The sequence below is a fragment of the Rattus norvegicus genome, chromosome 13, assembly GCF_021556685.1.
Source record: "Rattus norvegicus strain SHRSP/BbbUtx chromosome 13, alternate assembly SHRSP_T2T, whole genome shotgun sequence".
NCBI classification, from domain to species: domain Eukaryota; kingdom Metazoa; phylum Chordata; class Mammalia; order Rodentia; family Muridae; genus Rattus; species Rattus norvegicus.
The window spans coordinates 80,309,182-80,324,591 of record NC_141546.1 but is presented as its reverse complement, the minus strand read 5'-3'; the positions used below and the strand labels follow the sequence as shown (position 1 = coordinate 80,324,591).

The 15,410-nt window shown below is 37.9% G+C and overlaps 1 protein-coding gene across 26 annotated transcripts in view; it reads left to right on the top strand.

The window, feature by feature from the left end:
* The window catches only part of Dcaf6 (DDB1 and CUL4 associated factor 6), a 101,750-nt gene that overhangs the window by 9,099 nt on the left and 77,241 nt on the right, over positions 1 to 15,410 (top strand). For all 26 annotated transcript variants that reach the window (XR_015635125.1, XR_015635124.1, XR_015635123.1 and 23 more), the window contains 1 exon segment: positions 11,532 to 11,593. Coding sequence is in view for 12 of the 26 variants with exons in the window: in NM_001305159.3 (NP_001292088.1) it covers positions 11,532 to 11,593 (62 nt within the window). In the remaining 14 variants the exon portion in view is untranslated.

The window sequence follows — 15,410 nt, the reverse complement described above, 5'->3', positions numbered from 1 at the left end:
GATTGTATATCTTGAACCACAATTAAAACATACCTATTTATTTGTGCAATTTTTTCTTTCAGATTTTTTTTGAAATTTTATGTGAATAATTATGTCACAGCATATTAAGTTTGATTCATCCGTTTGTACCTGCATTTAGTTCTTCTTTTATTTAATTGCTCTGGCTAAGGCTCAGAAAGTTGACTGTAGATATGAAGGTGGACATTGTTGCTTGACACAGTGTCAGTGGTGCTGGTTAGTTTTTGTTAGCTTGATACAAGACAGGCCATCTGTGAGGAGGGAGCTTCTTTTGGGAAAATGCCTTCATCTGATTGGCTTGTAGGCAAGTCTGTGGGACATTTCCTTCATTAGTGATTCATATGAAAGGGTCTGGTCCATTCTGGGTGCTACTGTCCCTGGGCTTATGGTACTGGGGAGCATAAGAAAGAAAACTGAGCAACGAGGAGCAAGCCTATAAACAGCATTCCTCATGGCTTCTGCTTCTTTTCCTTGCCTGACTTTTCTCAGTGGTGGACTATATTAAAGAATTGTAAACCCAGTAAACCCTTTCCTCAAGGAGCTTTTGCTCAGTGTTTTCTCACAATAATAGAAACCTTAACTAAGACAATTACTTATTTTCATAAACTTTTTAAAGATTTACTCTGTGTGTATGAGTATTCTTTTTTTATGAGTGTATGGTTACCACAGCACACCTGGTGTCCATATTTTCTGATTGAATCTGGAACTAGAGTTACAGAGGCACTGAGCTACCATGTGAGTGCTAGGAACTGAAGCCAGGTCTTTTGCAAGAGCAACAAGTGCTTGTAACCACTGAATCATTTCTTTAGCCAGCCCTCATTCCTTTTTCTTTCTTTCTTTTTTTTTTTTCCCCCGGAGCTGAGGACCGAACCCAGGGCCTTGCACTTGCTAGGCAAGCGCTCTACCACTGAGCTAAATCCCCAACCCCGCCAGCCCTCATTCCTGATTTTAGAAGAGATTGTCAGATTGCTGTGGGAAAGCACTTACCATCATGTACAAGGCCCTGGGTTCAAGCCCGATTCCTGCAAAAAGAAAAAAAGCACATAGAGGGTGCAAGGGTGAGGAGATGAACAGTAAGTCTCAGAGTACTTCTCTTGTAGAAGACACACACAGGCTTGTTTCCTGGTACCTACATGTCAGATCACAGCTGTCTGTAATTCTGGTTCTAAGGGTTCTCACAGCTCTCCTAGCTCTATGGACATTGCACACACATGGTACATGTACAGGCATGAAGGCAAAATACAACATAAATATAAATGTAAAAGATTGTCTTTGTTAAGGGTGTTGTTGGCTATAGATTTTTGTAGTTTCTGTTTCTCAGATTAGGATTGATTACAACTGGGTACTTACTTTCGCCAGACTTTTCTATTTTTTTCAGAAAAATTTTGTGTGGACAAAGTGCCATCCCTAATCAGTAAGCTGTTTACAGTTGATACCTACTGGGAAGGGGAAAATCACTTTTCCCTAATGGAGTGACACTGGGTATGTATATCAACCACACTCCAGGGATGGCTCCATGCTTAGGAGTAGTTGGCCAACACAATCCAGATTCATGTTACTTGTGTATCGTGTTTGTTTGCTTTGGTATTTTTAGTCATTTTATTTTATGTTTGAGAAAAATGATGGATGTAGGGGGATGGGGAAGACCTAGGAGGAGTTGGGATGGGGAAAATATGACAAAATTGAAGAGCCAGTAAATACAAACAATTTAAAAAATTATTGGGAGGCTGGCATGATGGCTCAGTGGATAAAGGTCTTGCTGCCCAATTATCTGAGTTCAGAACCCACATAGAAGTAGGAGGAGAAAACAACTTCATAAAGTTGTTATCTGAACTCCACATGTACACCATAGCATAGACCTGCCCCCCCACCATACACACACAGTAATAATGAAGTTAAAAATGAAGTTTTTGAATTTTTCCGCTGATTTAAATTTGGGCTTTTGGATTAATTTGAACCAATATTCAATTTCCGGGTTCTTATTATTATAGCAAATTACCCTTTTTACGTTTTAACTTAAATTTCAGTGAGTTTTAAGCTGTTTATAGATGTTAGTTTATAGTTTTAAAGTACTTAGTTCTTATACTAGAATGCTGTTGGCTCCATGAGTGGGCTATCGTCTTTTTTTCTGAATTTGTTTAAAGTATTTTTTCCTTAAATCATTGAAAACATCAGGGCTTGGCATTTTCTATGTGGAAAGTACTTTAAGTTAAAAAAGATATATTTTAAGAAAATAATTGACTTATGCAGTTATACGAAATAATAGAACATTTGGGACTGGAGAGATGGCTCAGTGGTTGAGCATGATGGCTGCTTTTCCAGAAGACCCAGGTTCAATTCTTCCTACCCACATCATGACTTCCAACCATCTCTATACAGTTTGAGGGATCTGTTGCTCTCTTCTGGCCTTTGCTGCCACAAGACACACAAGTAATGCACAGAAATACATGAAGCCAAAGCCATGTAAAGTTAATTTTTTTTAAAAAGTTAATAGAAAGCTATATGCCATATACACTTTAACCAGTACCCCAGTGTTAATTTCTTTTGAAATTTAATAATCAAGAAACTGACAGGATTCACATTCCTTATTCAGATTTTGTAATATTACATGAATTCATTTATATGTGTGCATTTAGTTTACTAATTATGAATTAATGTGGTTATAACATAAAATTCCACCACGGGGATCCTTTATATCACCCTTTTTCTATGCTTTCTTTACTGCTATAACCCTGACAACCACAATTCTGTTCTTAATACAGAAATTTGTCATTTCAAAGAAGTCATATATTGGTTACTGTGGCACATGACTATATTCTAAACTGTCTAGGAGAATAAGCAGCTAGATTATTTAAGTCCATAAGTTTTGAGACCAACCTGGACAAATATATACCTATCTCAAAAGAACAATATTATGTAGACACATAATGTGTGTAACCTTATAAATAATGATCTTTAGTATTTCAGATTAGATTTTTACTTGGCATAATTATCTTGAAATACATCTAAATTATATACATCAATAATTTATTCCTTTTTATTTTTGATTATAAATGTTTCTCTATTCATCTGTTTTTAGATAGTTGGGCTGTTTCTAATTTGGGGTTAAGAAAAAAGCTATTTGGGTGCACACCTTTAATCCCAGCACTTGGGAGGCAGGGGCAGGAGCATCTGTCCAGTTTGAGGCCAGCGTGGTCCCCATAGTGGGTTTCAGGATAGTCAGAGATGCACAGTGAGACCCTGTCTTGAAAAAAAAGTGTGTCATGTGTACATGTGCAGTAGCATGTGTACAGAAATCAAAGGACAACTTTTCAGCAGTCAGTTCTTGCCTTTCATCTGTTGGTTTTCAGGGATTAAACTTCGGCTGTCAATCTTGGCACCTAGTGTCTTTACCAGGTAGGCCATTTCCTAGCCCCACAGTAGAGTCTCAAGCACATTGTCAGTATGTGCAATGTGTTCGATGATATCTTTAGTCTTACTTGGCTTGAATAGCATGACAAGTTGGTAACATTAAAAAGACCAACCAGATAGGCCTCATTTGCTTTCTGTAAAGCACTAGTGGTTGTGTGCTGGAAGTGCAGATGTGTTTTGAAGTCCTGGGTGGTTTTTTATTCCAGAGCTGGAAGTTCAGTGGACTTGGGCACTTCTGATGGCATCCAGTCTTACAGAATGCTGTTCCAGGCCTGAAATGATGACACTTGCTTACTTCTGTGGTGGACAGCAGTTGTTCCCTGTGTGCTGGCCCTCTGGTAGATTTGTAGGCAGTCAGCTTTGTGCAAAGTCATAGTATAAACCTTCTTATTATTTACCTGCGGTCTTGTGTAGTGAGAGCCAGATTTGTACAGTGTTCAAGAACAGCAGCAGCAGCAGCTTTGAGGTTATTGAGTTTTTAAAGTTCTTTATGTATTTTAGATATTGGTTCTTGGTTACACACACCTTTCTTTTCTTTCTTTTTCCCTTTTCTTTTTAGTAACACTTCTTTTATTCTGTTAAAGGGGCTTTTTTGTTGTTTGTTCTTAAAAACTTTTTATTAGTTCTTTGTGAATTTCACATCATGCAGCCTAGTTCTGCACTCCTCTTATCCCTGCCAACAGAGGAAAAAAATTCTCCTTGTGGAAGCTGTAGTGTGTCACAGCATGTCCCATGGTATAATCTTTTGTCCACACTCCTTTGCTTGCAAATGTTCATAACAATGACTGATTGCCAGTTTATCACTGTTTTTTTTTTTTCCCTCATGGATTCATGCTACAAAGAACTCATCACTATGAGTGATCCTGAATATTTTTTTTACTATGAGTTTTTCTTAAAATTTTATAGTTTTGAACTTCAGTCTTGGTTTCGTCATGAGTTAATTTTTGTAGGTCTACAGTTCAGTTCAAAATTAATTTTTGTACTATGAGTATCTACTTACTCAGTTTATTAAAAGGGCTGTTTTTCCTTCACAAAAAGTATTTGATTCTGAATTTGCTGCTTTGTTCTGTGTCTCTCTGAGAATATAGTACTGTCTTGTTTCTATAGTTACACAGTGTGCTTTACCATCAGGATAGAGGAATTTCTCCTCCTCAAAATCATTTGTTATAAGCTTATCCATATGTCCAAGTTCATTGCTGGAATTTTGACAGTTGTTGATAGACTTAAAGATGAATTTAGGGAAACTGATAGCTTTATTATTCTGAGTCTTATACTCTATGAATATGATGTGTTACTCATTAATTTAGGACTTTGATAAAGTTATAGATCTCATGAGAGTTTTTTAATGTTTATGCTTAAATGAAAAGTTTAGTTTTCTGTGGTGCAGTTGTGAATAGTGTCAGGCTTAAATTCAGTTTTTACATGTTCATTGTTTGTAAATAAAAGTGTGATTGCATAGCTGTTGAGGCTCGGGTGTATATAATCCTCATGCTTGGGAGGTAGAGACAAGGAGTTTAAGGCTATTATTCTTAGCTTTGTAGAGTTGAAGGCCAGTCGGGCCTATGGGAAACCCTGCCAACAATAACATTATCCAGGCAAACAGCAGCAAAATAACTGCTTCTGTTGATCTGTATTCAACTCACAGATTAGTAGTTCAAGGAGCTTTAAAAATTTCTCAAGATTTTGTAGGCTGATATTCTTTTCCTTTAGGAAAGTGTTTCCCTTACACAATCTGCATTGGCTTAGCAGTTAATATCACAGGCTGCTCTTCCAGAGGGCTTGGGTTCAATTCCTAACATCCACAGGGCAGCTCACAACCATCTGTAACTCCAGTCCTATGGGATCCAACACCATCTCAGGCACCGTACAGATGTTCATATATGTAGGTAGAATACCCATACACATAAAAACATAAACTAAAACCTAAAATATAAAGATTAATTAATTTTTTTACATTATTATATAGGCTAAACAGGCAGTACTGTCTTTAATAGTTGTAGTGGAAGTGAACATTCTTGCCTTGTTTCTGACTTTAGGTACAAAGCAATAAGTGCTTCACTGTTACATACAGTGTAGTTTTAGTTTTCTTGTTTGTTTGTTTGTTTGTTTGTTTAATAGATATTCTTTACTAGGTTGAAAATTTTCTTCCATTTAAAGCTTACTGAAGGTGTTTAATGTGTACGGGTTAAATCACAGAAAAAGCCACATGTTCTGTGATAGCATACTAATCAAATTGGAGAAGAAAGCATTTACTTGGCTTATGTCATTGCTGTAGAGGCAGTGGGACCTAGGAGAATGGAGTTGATAAATGAGGCAGACTAAGTCTCATGCAACAGCAAACTTTATTCAGAGCATCAGACAGTTTATCCTCTGACAGTTAAGAAAGGTCACCTGAGTAAAGTTCTCACAAGGCCAAGCTGTGTACAACCATAAGGACAAGCTACACGTGTCAAAAACATGCTTTTCCATTGAGACATGTAAAGGATAGTTTAAACATTTAATTGAATACCAACAGCAAATAATAATGAGTAATCTGAAGTAAACTCAGTTCTATCTCTACATCTGGGAGGAGGACAAAAACACATTCCGAGAACAATCCCATATTTTGAAGAAATTGAGCCTCTTGTTTTCTCAGAGTGTTCCCATAAGCATTCATAATTCTTCTTACGTGACTATTCCTGGACTGTGTTCTGACAGGCTTATAGGTTGTAGTGTAGTCTGTCATAAATAGAAGCAAAGACAGTGCAAAGGCCTTAGCTTGCTCTCAGAGTGGTTTTCTTACACAGCCAATCTGAATGAGGCAGTTCCTCAATTGAGGTTTCTTTCTAGGCAACTCTAAGAATTGTGTTGTTGACAAAAACTAACCAGCACAACTGCTACAAACTACACATAGAGATGAGTCTGGCCCTTATCTGGTGGGAACTCTTTGTATCTGACTTGACATTTATAGGGTAGGCAGTTGTGTAACGGTATTTCTTAGGGGATTTTCTCTGTTCTCCTTGTACCTGAATAACTGTAGGGCTTTCTGTGCCAGCTCTAGCCTGTTTTAGCTCCCAAATAAAGACACTGAGACCTGGTATTTTAATCAACAAGCTGCACGCACTAAGCTGGGCAGATTCTGATCTAACCCAACTAGGTGCTACTACCTAGCCAAATGTCCTGTTATTTGCTCTCTGGTCTTGCCCCTAGTTTGCTCTGGTCCATGTGAGGCCTCATGACTGCTTTCTCGTCAAGATCTCAAGGCACATCCTCCTGGTCTCTCCATGTGGTTTTTCCACACCTTCTTTCTCACTGCTCTCTGGTCTCTTTGGGAGCCCCTGACCAGATCAGATGGTGGTCCTGTCCTATCCTCCTGCACAGCTGTTGACTGATCAGCACTTTATTAACCAACCAGAAGTGATGGAAACAATTTTTACATAACATTGAGACTGGAGATGCTTGACCATGCCATCATCTGGACTGCAACCAGATGTCTGGATATAGAAATCAGCATTGAATACACAGTGCACAAAGCCATCCTCCAACACAGTTGGAAAGGGAAGGTAGTGTCAAGTGGAAGGAAGTAATGCCAAGCTTGAACATTGAATACCAGTATTTGTGGTGTTTTACTCTCATCTTCCCAAATTTTATATAAATATGGCTGTCTATCCTGTTTAATGATAGGATTCATTCCCAGAATGAATTCTGGAAAACATGGTATAGATTAACTGAGATAAAATAGCTCACAGTAACCATATATTTCCTTTTGCCTGTTGAATGGAAATTTTGTTGTAGAGCTGGAAAGGTGCCTTTCCCCACCCATTAAAGATGATGATTTATGCCCTCTTCCACTGATACTTTGCCTTTACCTAAAATAAGGTTGTAAATGAACCTTTGTACAAGGCAGTTTTCTAGGTATATTAGTTATTCTCTGTCTTCTGTGATAAAATACTCTGATGAAAGCAGCTTAAGGGAGAAGGGATTGCTTTTGGTGCAGTTAATAGTTCATCATAGCAAGGAAGGAGGCTTCTGGTGTCTGGGGCTTGAGACTGCTGGGTATGCTGTATCTACTATCACAAAGCAGGGAGAGATGAGTGTTCAGCCAGCTTTCTTTTCATGAAGTCTAAGGCCAAAGCCCACAGAATGGTGCCACTCAAATTAAGAGTCCATCTTCCAGGGCTAGAGAGATGGCTTAGTGGTTAAGAGCATTTGCTCTTCCAGAAGACATCAGCTCAGTTCTTCAGTTGTAATCTAAACCCATTTATTGAACGCACAGCATCCACTCAGACTTCTCTGAGATGGTAGTGGGTTTGGGAGCAAGGGGACCAACATGGATTTGACGCTCATACTGAGTTATGTGTGGCATAATCCCTTCCCTCTGACTTTGGAAGAAATGGCGCGGCTGGGAAAGTGGTTCAGTGGTTGCCTAGCATGTGCGAGGTCATGGACTTGACCACTGACTCTTGAGAGACGGCAAAGAGGAGTGGAAAGGAGGAGAAACGTATTATTTAAGAAGTATGTGCAATTTTTAATACTGTTTAAAAGAGTTTAACTTAATATAAAATAACTCAGGTTTTTAAACTCGAAGCTTACTTTTTGGTTGGGCTTGGCTTCTGAAGGCACATTTGTGGGATCTCTAGACAACACCATGAGCTTGTGTTCAGACTCACGAAAAAGTGTCTCTCAGGAGCTATTTACAAGTGTCATGCCCTGCTTCCCACCTTTGGGTACTTATTTCCTCTGAGAGGGCTCTGCAGAACAACTCATTTTCCCTTTTTGTCTAGGTCAAAATGGTTATAGCTAGACATTTAAATTCAGACTTTACATTTTTAGAAAGTCATTTATAACATTTTAGCATTTACTACTTGTCATTTTTATGACATTACTAATTTGAGCACCTTGTTACTTTAATTTGAAAAGATTACCAAACCTACCTTTGGCCAAAAGGAAATACTTTAAAAATAATTGTTTTCTGTCTCCTACATTTTTATTTTTTAAAAAACTGAAACTAAGATTTGAAAGCTAATTATAGGCTATAGCTCGGTGGTAGATAATCTCTTGCTTAGCATGGATGGGTGGGGTGGGACAGGGAGTTAAAAAAAAACAGCAGAGCAGTGTGGTTTATTAAGATATTGAATTTCTTAGTTTTTATCTTTAAAATCAATTATAATAGCATGACACTGTTATAATATTTTAATAAAACAATTACATTTATAGAGTCACTTAATATAATATACAGGACATAGCAAACACAAGGAAGAAAACAGAGGCGTTCTCTGCACTGTTCATGACATACACTGTTGCACAGTCTCTGGCATTTGCTTCACAAAGTTTTAAAAGATAAAAATCTTATATAAAAATAGTTAATTTTTTATAGTAATAGGCTTTCAGATTAAATACCTGGATGTCCTGTTTACCAATGTATAGTTCGTAGAAATGGTTACATCAAATACTTTAATATTTAGAAAAACATTAAGAAACCAGTTTTTAAATGGCTGCTACACTTTAAATTTGCTAATTCGAGATCCATTTATACTTTTAAATATACATCTGTAACTATGAAAAAAATGTTTTTAAAGAAAACCTACATCCCAATTTGTTTTTAGAAAGCTTTATAAGTTTGTTCCCTCTTCCCACCCATTTCTTTTCTCAGACAGGGTTTCTCTGTGTAGCCCTTACTGTCCTGGGACTTGCTTCTTAGACCAGACTGGCCTCAAACGCAAGCGCTGCCACCTGCCTCTGCCTTCCTGCTGGGATTAAAGGCATCTGTCACCACCACCTGGGATAAATATATTTTCAAATGTCTGTTGTGATTGCTGTAAGAACTATCCCATTGATATATTTTGGTAAACTAAGCTACCTTTGTTAAAAGAAAAAAGTTGTATCCTGGCAAGATGACGTTTTTAGAAACAAGGACGGTAATGAAGTCAACATTTTAAAGTACCACTACAGATAAATACCTAAAGCATTACAGAAATAAAAAACGTGCATGAAACAGGCGAAGTTTCTTTCTTTCTTTTTTGTCACTAGTTCAGGGATCTGGTCTGTCTGTGAAGCAAAAAAGGAAAAGCTACTGGTTCTACTCAAATACTTTTAGACTGTTTTTGTTCAAGGGTTTTTTATGTAACTTACCCTTTAACTTAAACATTCTTCTCCTAAAAAAAGACATTTTAAGGTAATAATTTTGGCTTCATGACCTATTATAATTTTTAAAATACATGGAATTCTGTAGTCAACCCCTTCCCCCATTCTAAGTATATATACATATATATATATATATATATATATATATATATACGTATATATATATGCATACAAACATGCATATCCTCAGGATCATAAAATATTTAATGTTTATAAGCTTAAAAATTACTGAATGTTAATGCAGAATACATTAATATTTATAATTTTATGTTTATAAACATTTTTTATGGCATGAAATGTGACCAGTGACATTGCACAAGGACTCTGCAGTTCGACCTAATTATAGGCTGGGAATATAACCCACTGGGAATATAGCTCACTGGGAGATAATCTTGCCTAGCATGCATGAGGCCCTGGGTTCAATCCTTAGTACCTTGGCAGGACAGAGAAGGGGTGTTAACGAACAATGAGTTGATGGAATTTATTAAACTACTGGATTTCTGTAGTTTGTTTCAAATGAATTTAGGAATCACAGAACAAATCCCACCTAGGTAACACCTATAATTAATTTTAAAAATGTTCATCCTATTCCTAGCCATCATAATATGAAGGAAGGGATGGTGGTGGCACACACCTTTAATCCCAGCTCTCAAGAGGCAGAGGGGCAGAGGGGCAGAGGGGCAGAGGCAGAGGGGCAGAGGGACAGAGAGGCACAGAGGCACAGAGGCAGAGAGAGGCAGAGGGGCAGAGAGGCACAGAGGCAGGGGCAGAGGGGCAGAGAGGCAGAGAGGCACACAGGCAGAGAGGCAGAGAGGCAGAGGCAGAGGAACAGGTGGATTTCTGAGTTTGAGGATAGCCTGGTCTACAGAGTGACTTCCAGGACAGCCAGGGTCACACAGAAAAACCCTATCTAAAAACAAAACAACCAACCAACCAAAAAAGAAACTTAAAATGAAGAAGTCAAACAAATTAACTTGACGATCTTTCCTTTGAATGGCAAGAAGGTGTGGCACAGAAGCTCGCGTCCTTCATGACAGAATATAGAATTCAGTATAATTTTGGTAACTCATCAGCCCGATTATTCTGTCAATTGTGGCTCTTTGTTATAAATCCACCTTTGATGGCGGCTGCTGAGTAAGCATGCTTTCTGGTCTATCTTTGGTAAGATGATTCATTTCTTAGAGGAAGACATTTCTCGTTTTTAAAAAAAGGAACTTAAACTTGGTTTTGTATCATTTAAACTATTTTGCTCTTACTGGACATTCAGGCTGGTTTTCTTATATATTTTCTACTATATATTTGTTAAAAATGTTGATGGCTGAAGAGATATCCTAGCAGTTAGAGCTCTTGTTCTTGCAAAGGACCTGAGTTTGTACAGTGTTTGTAGATACTTGCAGATAAAACACTTATGCACATAAATAAAAATGAATGAATCCTTTTTTAAAATTGGTGCATCTTATTATTACTGTTTTCTACCCTGTTTAAAATAGAGAACTTTACATGACAGCCACCAGCCCGCTCTTTCATCCCCTTTATTTTTTATTTTCCTACTAAATGTCTTCATAACAGATACACCTTTTATTGTCTTCTTTATTGCCCAAGGGAACACTATGATTCCTAGCTTCTAGAACATTATCTGGAACACTATTTGTAAAGTGAATAGATGGAGAAACAAGAATTTCCCGGGGCTCAGATGTCTTTTTTTGGTTCTTTTTTTTTTTTTTTTCCGGAGCTGGGGACCGAACCCAGGGCCTTGCGCTTCCTAGGTAAGCGCTCTACCACTGAGCTAAATCCCCAGCCTCAGATGTCTTTTGTAAGCTATGTTAATAAGGAAGTCGACTTTAGAAGGTTAATTTGTATAATATTCACTTTATAAATGGTAGAGCTGAAATTACAGGTTGAATCATATTGTGTCAGGTCATAGGCTCTTAATTTCAGTGAAGATTGGATGATTTATTGAATTCTTTCTTTTTAAACAGGAAGAAGAGAATTTATCCAAAGATTAAAACTTGAAGCAACTTTAAATGTGCATGATGGCTGTGTAAGTAATGGCTAACTCTTAACTATAAATGACTTTAATAATGTCTGTAATAAATTTCTGGTGAAATGTTCTAATCTCCCTAGAATGGATTAAGCTGACTATTAAGAATGGGAAAAAATAGGTAAGGTATGATAACACAGTTTTAATACTAGTTCCTGGGAAGCCAAGGTTCTTGATTTTAAGGTCAGCCTGGCTCACATAGTGAGTTCTAGACCAGCCAGGGCTATACAGTGAGGACCCTCACCCCCACCCCCGCCACCTTCCTACTGCCCTAAGAAAGAAAAAAAGAAAGAAAGAGAAAGAAAAACAGACAGACAGACAGACAGACTAGGAAAAGAAAGAAAGATTAAGAAAAGAAACATAGGAGTCGGTGGGTGGTGGTAGTGAAGCATATGAATTAAAGCATTAAAGTGTGCTGGGTGTGTGTTCATAATCCCAATACATGGGAGAAAAAGACCAGAGGGTCAGGAATTTAAGGTCATCCTCAGCTATGTAGTGGGTTCAAGGCCAACCTGAGACAGATACACACACACACACACACACACACACACACACACACACACACACACACACACCCCTTTGCCCCAGCATATATTTTAATTTAGAAAAGTGTGCAAGGTTGGTTTTGTGGTGTCTGAAGACCACGTGCACTTTCTCATAAGGCTTCCATTTAGTTCACTCTATTGAAGATGCTTGTATGAGGGTTTTCATGACTCTCATATCTCTAGAGTCCATGCTTGCTTCTTAGAAATTCAGCTGCTGTTAGACTTTCTCCTCACCATTGAAATGCTTTCCGCTAACACTGTGCTCTTGTTTTCCCTGCCTCATCAACTGCTTCATTTGTGTCGTCGGAGCTCACTGGTCTACTTCTTTAAAACATTTTTTAAACCTTGTCTCAAAAACACAAAACAATTTTAAAAATTAGACTGTGTGTATGTTGGGGGTCGGGGGTGGGGGTTGGGGAGAGAGAGAGACAGAGACAGAGACAGAGACAGAGAGAGAGAGAGAGAGAGAGAGAGAGAGAGAGAGAAAGAGAGAGAGAGAATATTCCTTTTGAAACAAGGACTTGCTGTCTAGTGAGGCTGCACTGGAGCTCACTGCAGGCTGAGCTGTCCTTGAATCCATGTCCTAACTGTCACAGCTTCTCCAGTGTGAGGACTTTAGGCAGCACCCCACTCCTGGCTTCTGTCTTATATATTTTACATCTTATAACCAGAAGTCTTCCACAGTTCTGTGAAACTCACTTTCCTCTCTCTTTGAAGTGTTATTAACAGAAAAGCTTTTCCTAATGAATAGTAGACCACCTTTAATCCGTGGCTTCATGCTAGGTTTTTTCGTTGTGTTTACTATATGTCATTATAGATGTCTCAACATACATGTTCATAGTCAACAAACTTGCCCCCGTCTCTGTTCACACATTCGGACTGAGAAACCTCTTCAGAGATTTCCTTCAGGAAGATACTAAATGAATAGCTATCCAGGAATTCTTGGCATGTTGGACACTTAGGAATTGTTCCCTGAAAAGAACAAGAGTGCTATGTATATGTCAGGTTTTATACCCTTTAGGAGCCAAAGACCAAACCTTTTACCACAGCCAAAGAAAGATTTTCAAATGTTAGTTGCAAATGGATTTGGTATTGTCTATATCTCTGTCTTTAATTTTTTCTTTTAGGTTTTACTGTGTTCTCAAGTATTTTGGAGAGGAAAGCAAACTTTCTCACCACTTCAAGTGCCCCCTTTTCTTTGCCTTGAAACCTGATTCATGATTTGAGTGGGCATAAAGTTGTTGTAGGTTGGACATTATTATGTTACTCAGTAATATTACAGGCTATAAATGTGCAGTCTAGTAGCTGGTATAAATGATAAGAATGATGTCAATGTAATTAGTTTTTAAGTTGATTTTGTCAGTTAACTTATTTGCATTAAAATTTTATGGAGATTTTAGAAGGTTTATTGATGTAGTTGACTGTACTTTTATAGATGATACTGGGCACTCTCAGGGTTCGTAGGTAGCTATACCCTGTTAAAATATACACTTTGGTAAGTTTAAATGTATATATCAGTGAATTCATCAAATCAGCTTATCAACCATCTGCTAAGAGCAATTCACCCTTTCATTTCTCATTACCATAATTAACCCTAGTCAATCTCTTTGTAAATTTATTTATGTTTTTAGGCTGATCCTGGTGATAGTGGGTTATCAGTAAATGTAGTGTTATTTATATTTTCTAGAATTTTAATAAATAGGATTATCTAGCACTTTCCCGCTATGAGGGATCATGCTGAGAGCCCTGTGCTTGCTGTACAAGTGTCCTACCTCTCTGGCTCTGCATTATCTTTGGTGTTTAATTTCTTTCCTTAGAATTACTAAGTTTAGCTTACTTAGCATAATTACTTTGTGGTTCACTATTGTCAAGGATGTCAGTAGTTACTTGCTATTGGTAAGTGTTCGTTGTGTACTGTGTACAGTGTACTGTAATTTGACTATTCACCTGCTGGTGGTTATTGCTCTTTACTGGAGATTGGAGACTAAGAAATTAAACTGTTTTTAATTCTTTTTGATAGATACCTAGGAATAGAATAAATAAATTATATAATAGAATTATATTTTTGTTTGTTGCTTTTTATTTATTTATTTCTTTTCTTTTCTTTTTTTTGGAGCTGGGGACCGAACCCAGGGCCTTGCGCTTGCTAGGCAAGCGCTCTACCACTGAGCTAAATCCCCAACCCTTGCTTTTTATTTTTTAAATGTTATTTGTTTGTTTGTTTGTTTGTTTTTAAGACGGGTTTCTGTGTAGCCTTGGCTGTTCTGGAACTCACTCTGCAGACCAGGGTGGCCTTAGAGGTCTGCCTGCCTCTGCTTCTACCTCCTGAGTGCTGGGATTAAAGTCATGGGCCGCTACTGCCCCTGCCTAGATAAGGCCTTGCTCGTTAGGTAGCCCTGGCTAACCTAGAGCTTGCTCTGTGGCCTGTAGTGATACTTCCTTTCTTAGAGGTCAGAGGCATTGCATCCCCCTAGAGCTGCAGTTAGTTACAAGTCATTCAGAGAGGATCAGCTTGGCTGCTGGGAACTCTGGTCTTCTAGAAGAGTAGCCAATGTTCTTAATGTTGATCCTTCTTTCTAGCCATATTATTTTCTTTACATGAATCCAAATTTTCTGACCTGTTATTTTCCCTTTCTCTAAAGAACTTCTTAAACATTTCTTGCAAGGCTGTGTTCCTAGAAACAAATATTCTCAGTTTTTGTTTGTTGGAGACCATCTTTATTTAGTCTAATTTTGAAAGGGTAAGTACAGAATTCTTTGTAAATGTTTCTTATCTCTCAACACTTCAATTTCATTCTATATTTACTTGCATTTCTGAGAAGTCAGATGACATTATTATCTTGTCCCCTATGGATAAGGTATTTTTTTCTGGCTTCTTTCGGGTTGTTTTCTTTATCTTTGATTTTCTTTAGTGTGAAAGAGATTCATTTGTTAAGTGAGAAACAACACACTTCTCACCTATAAGCCAAGAGCCAGATGTGAGTGATGACATCTGGCAGGAGCCCAGATATAGGAATCCCTAAACTCCATGGTCAAGCAGTAACTGTTTGCTGACATTTTTATAGTGACAGAACAAAGACAGTTGTAAGTCAGGAGACACGTGAAGAACAAGTCAGGGTCGGGTAGGTTACAGTAGTGTGGGGGAAGCTCAGTCTCCGTGCTGTCTCTAGGCTCTAGGTGTTCTCTGATAATTGTTGCTTTTGGGTTGGTGGAATCCAAGTTAATACGTTCTAAAGGTTTCTCCTGATAGTCACAGGATGACAAAGGGAGCT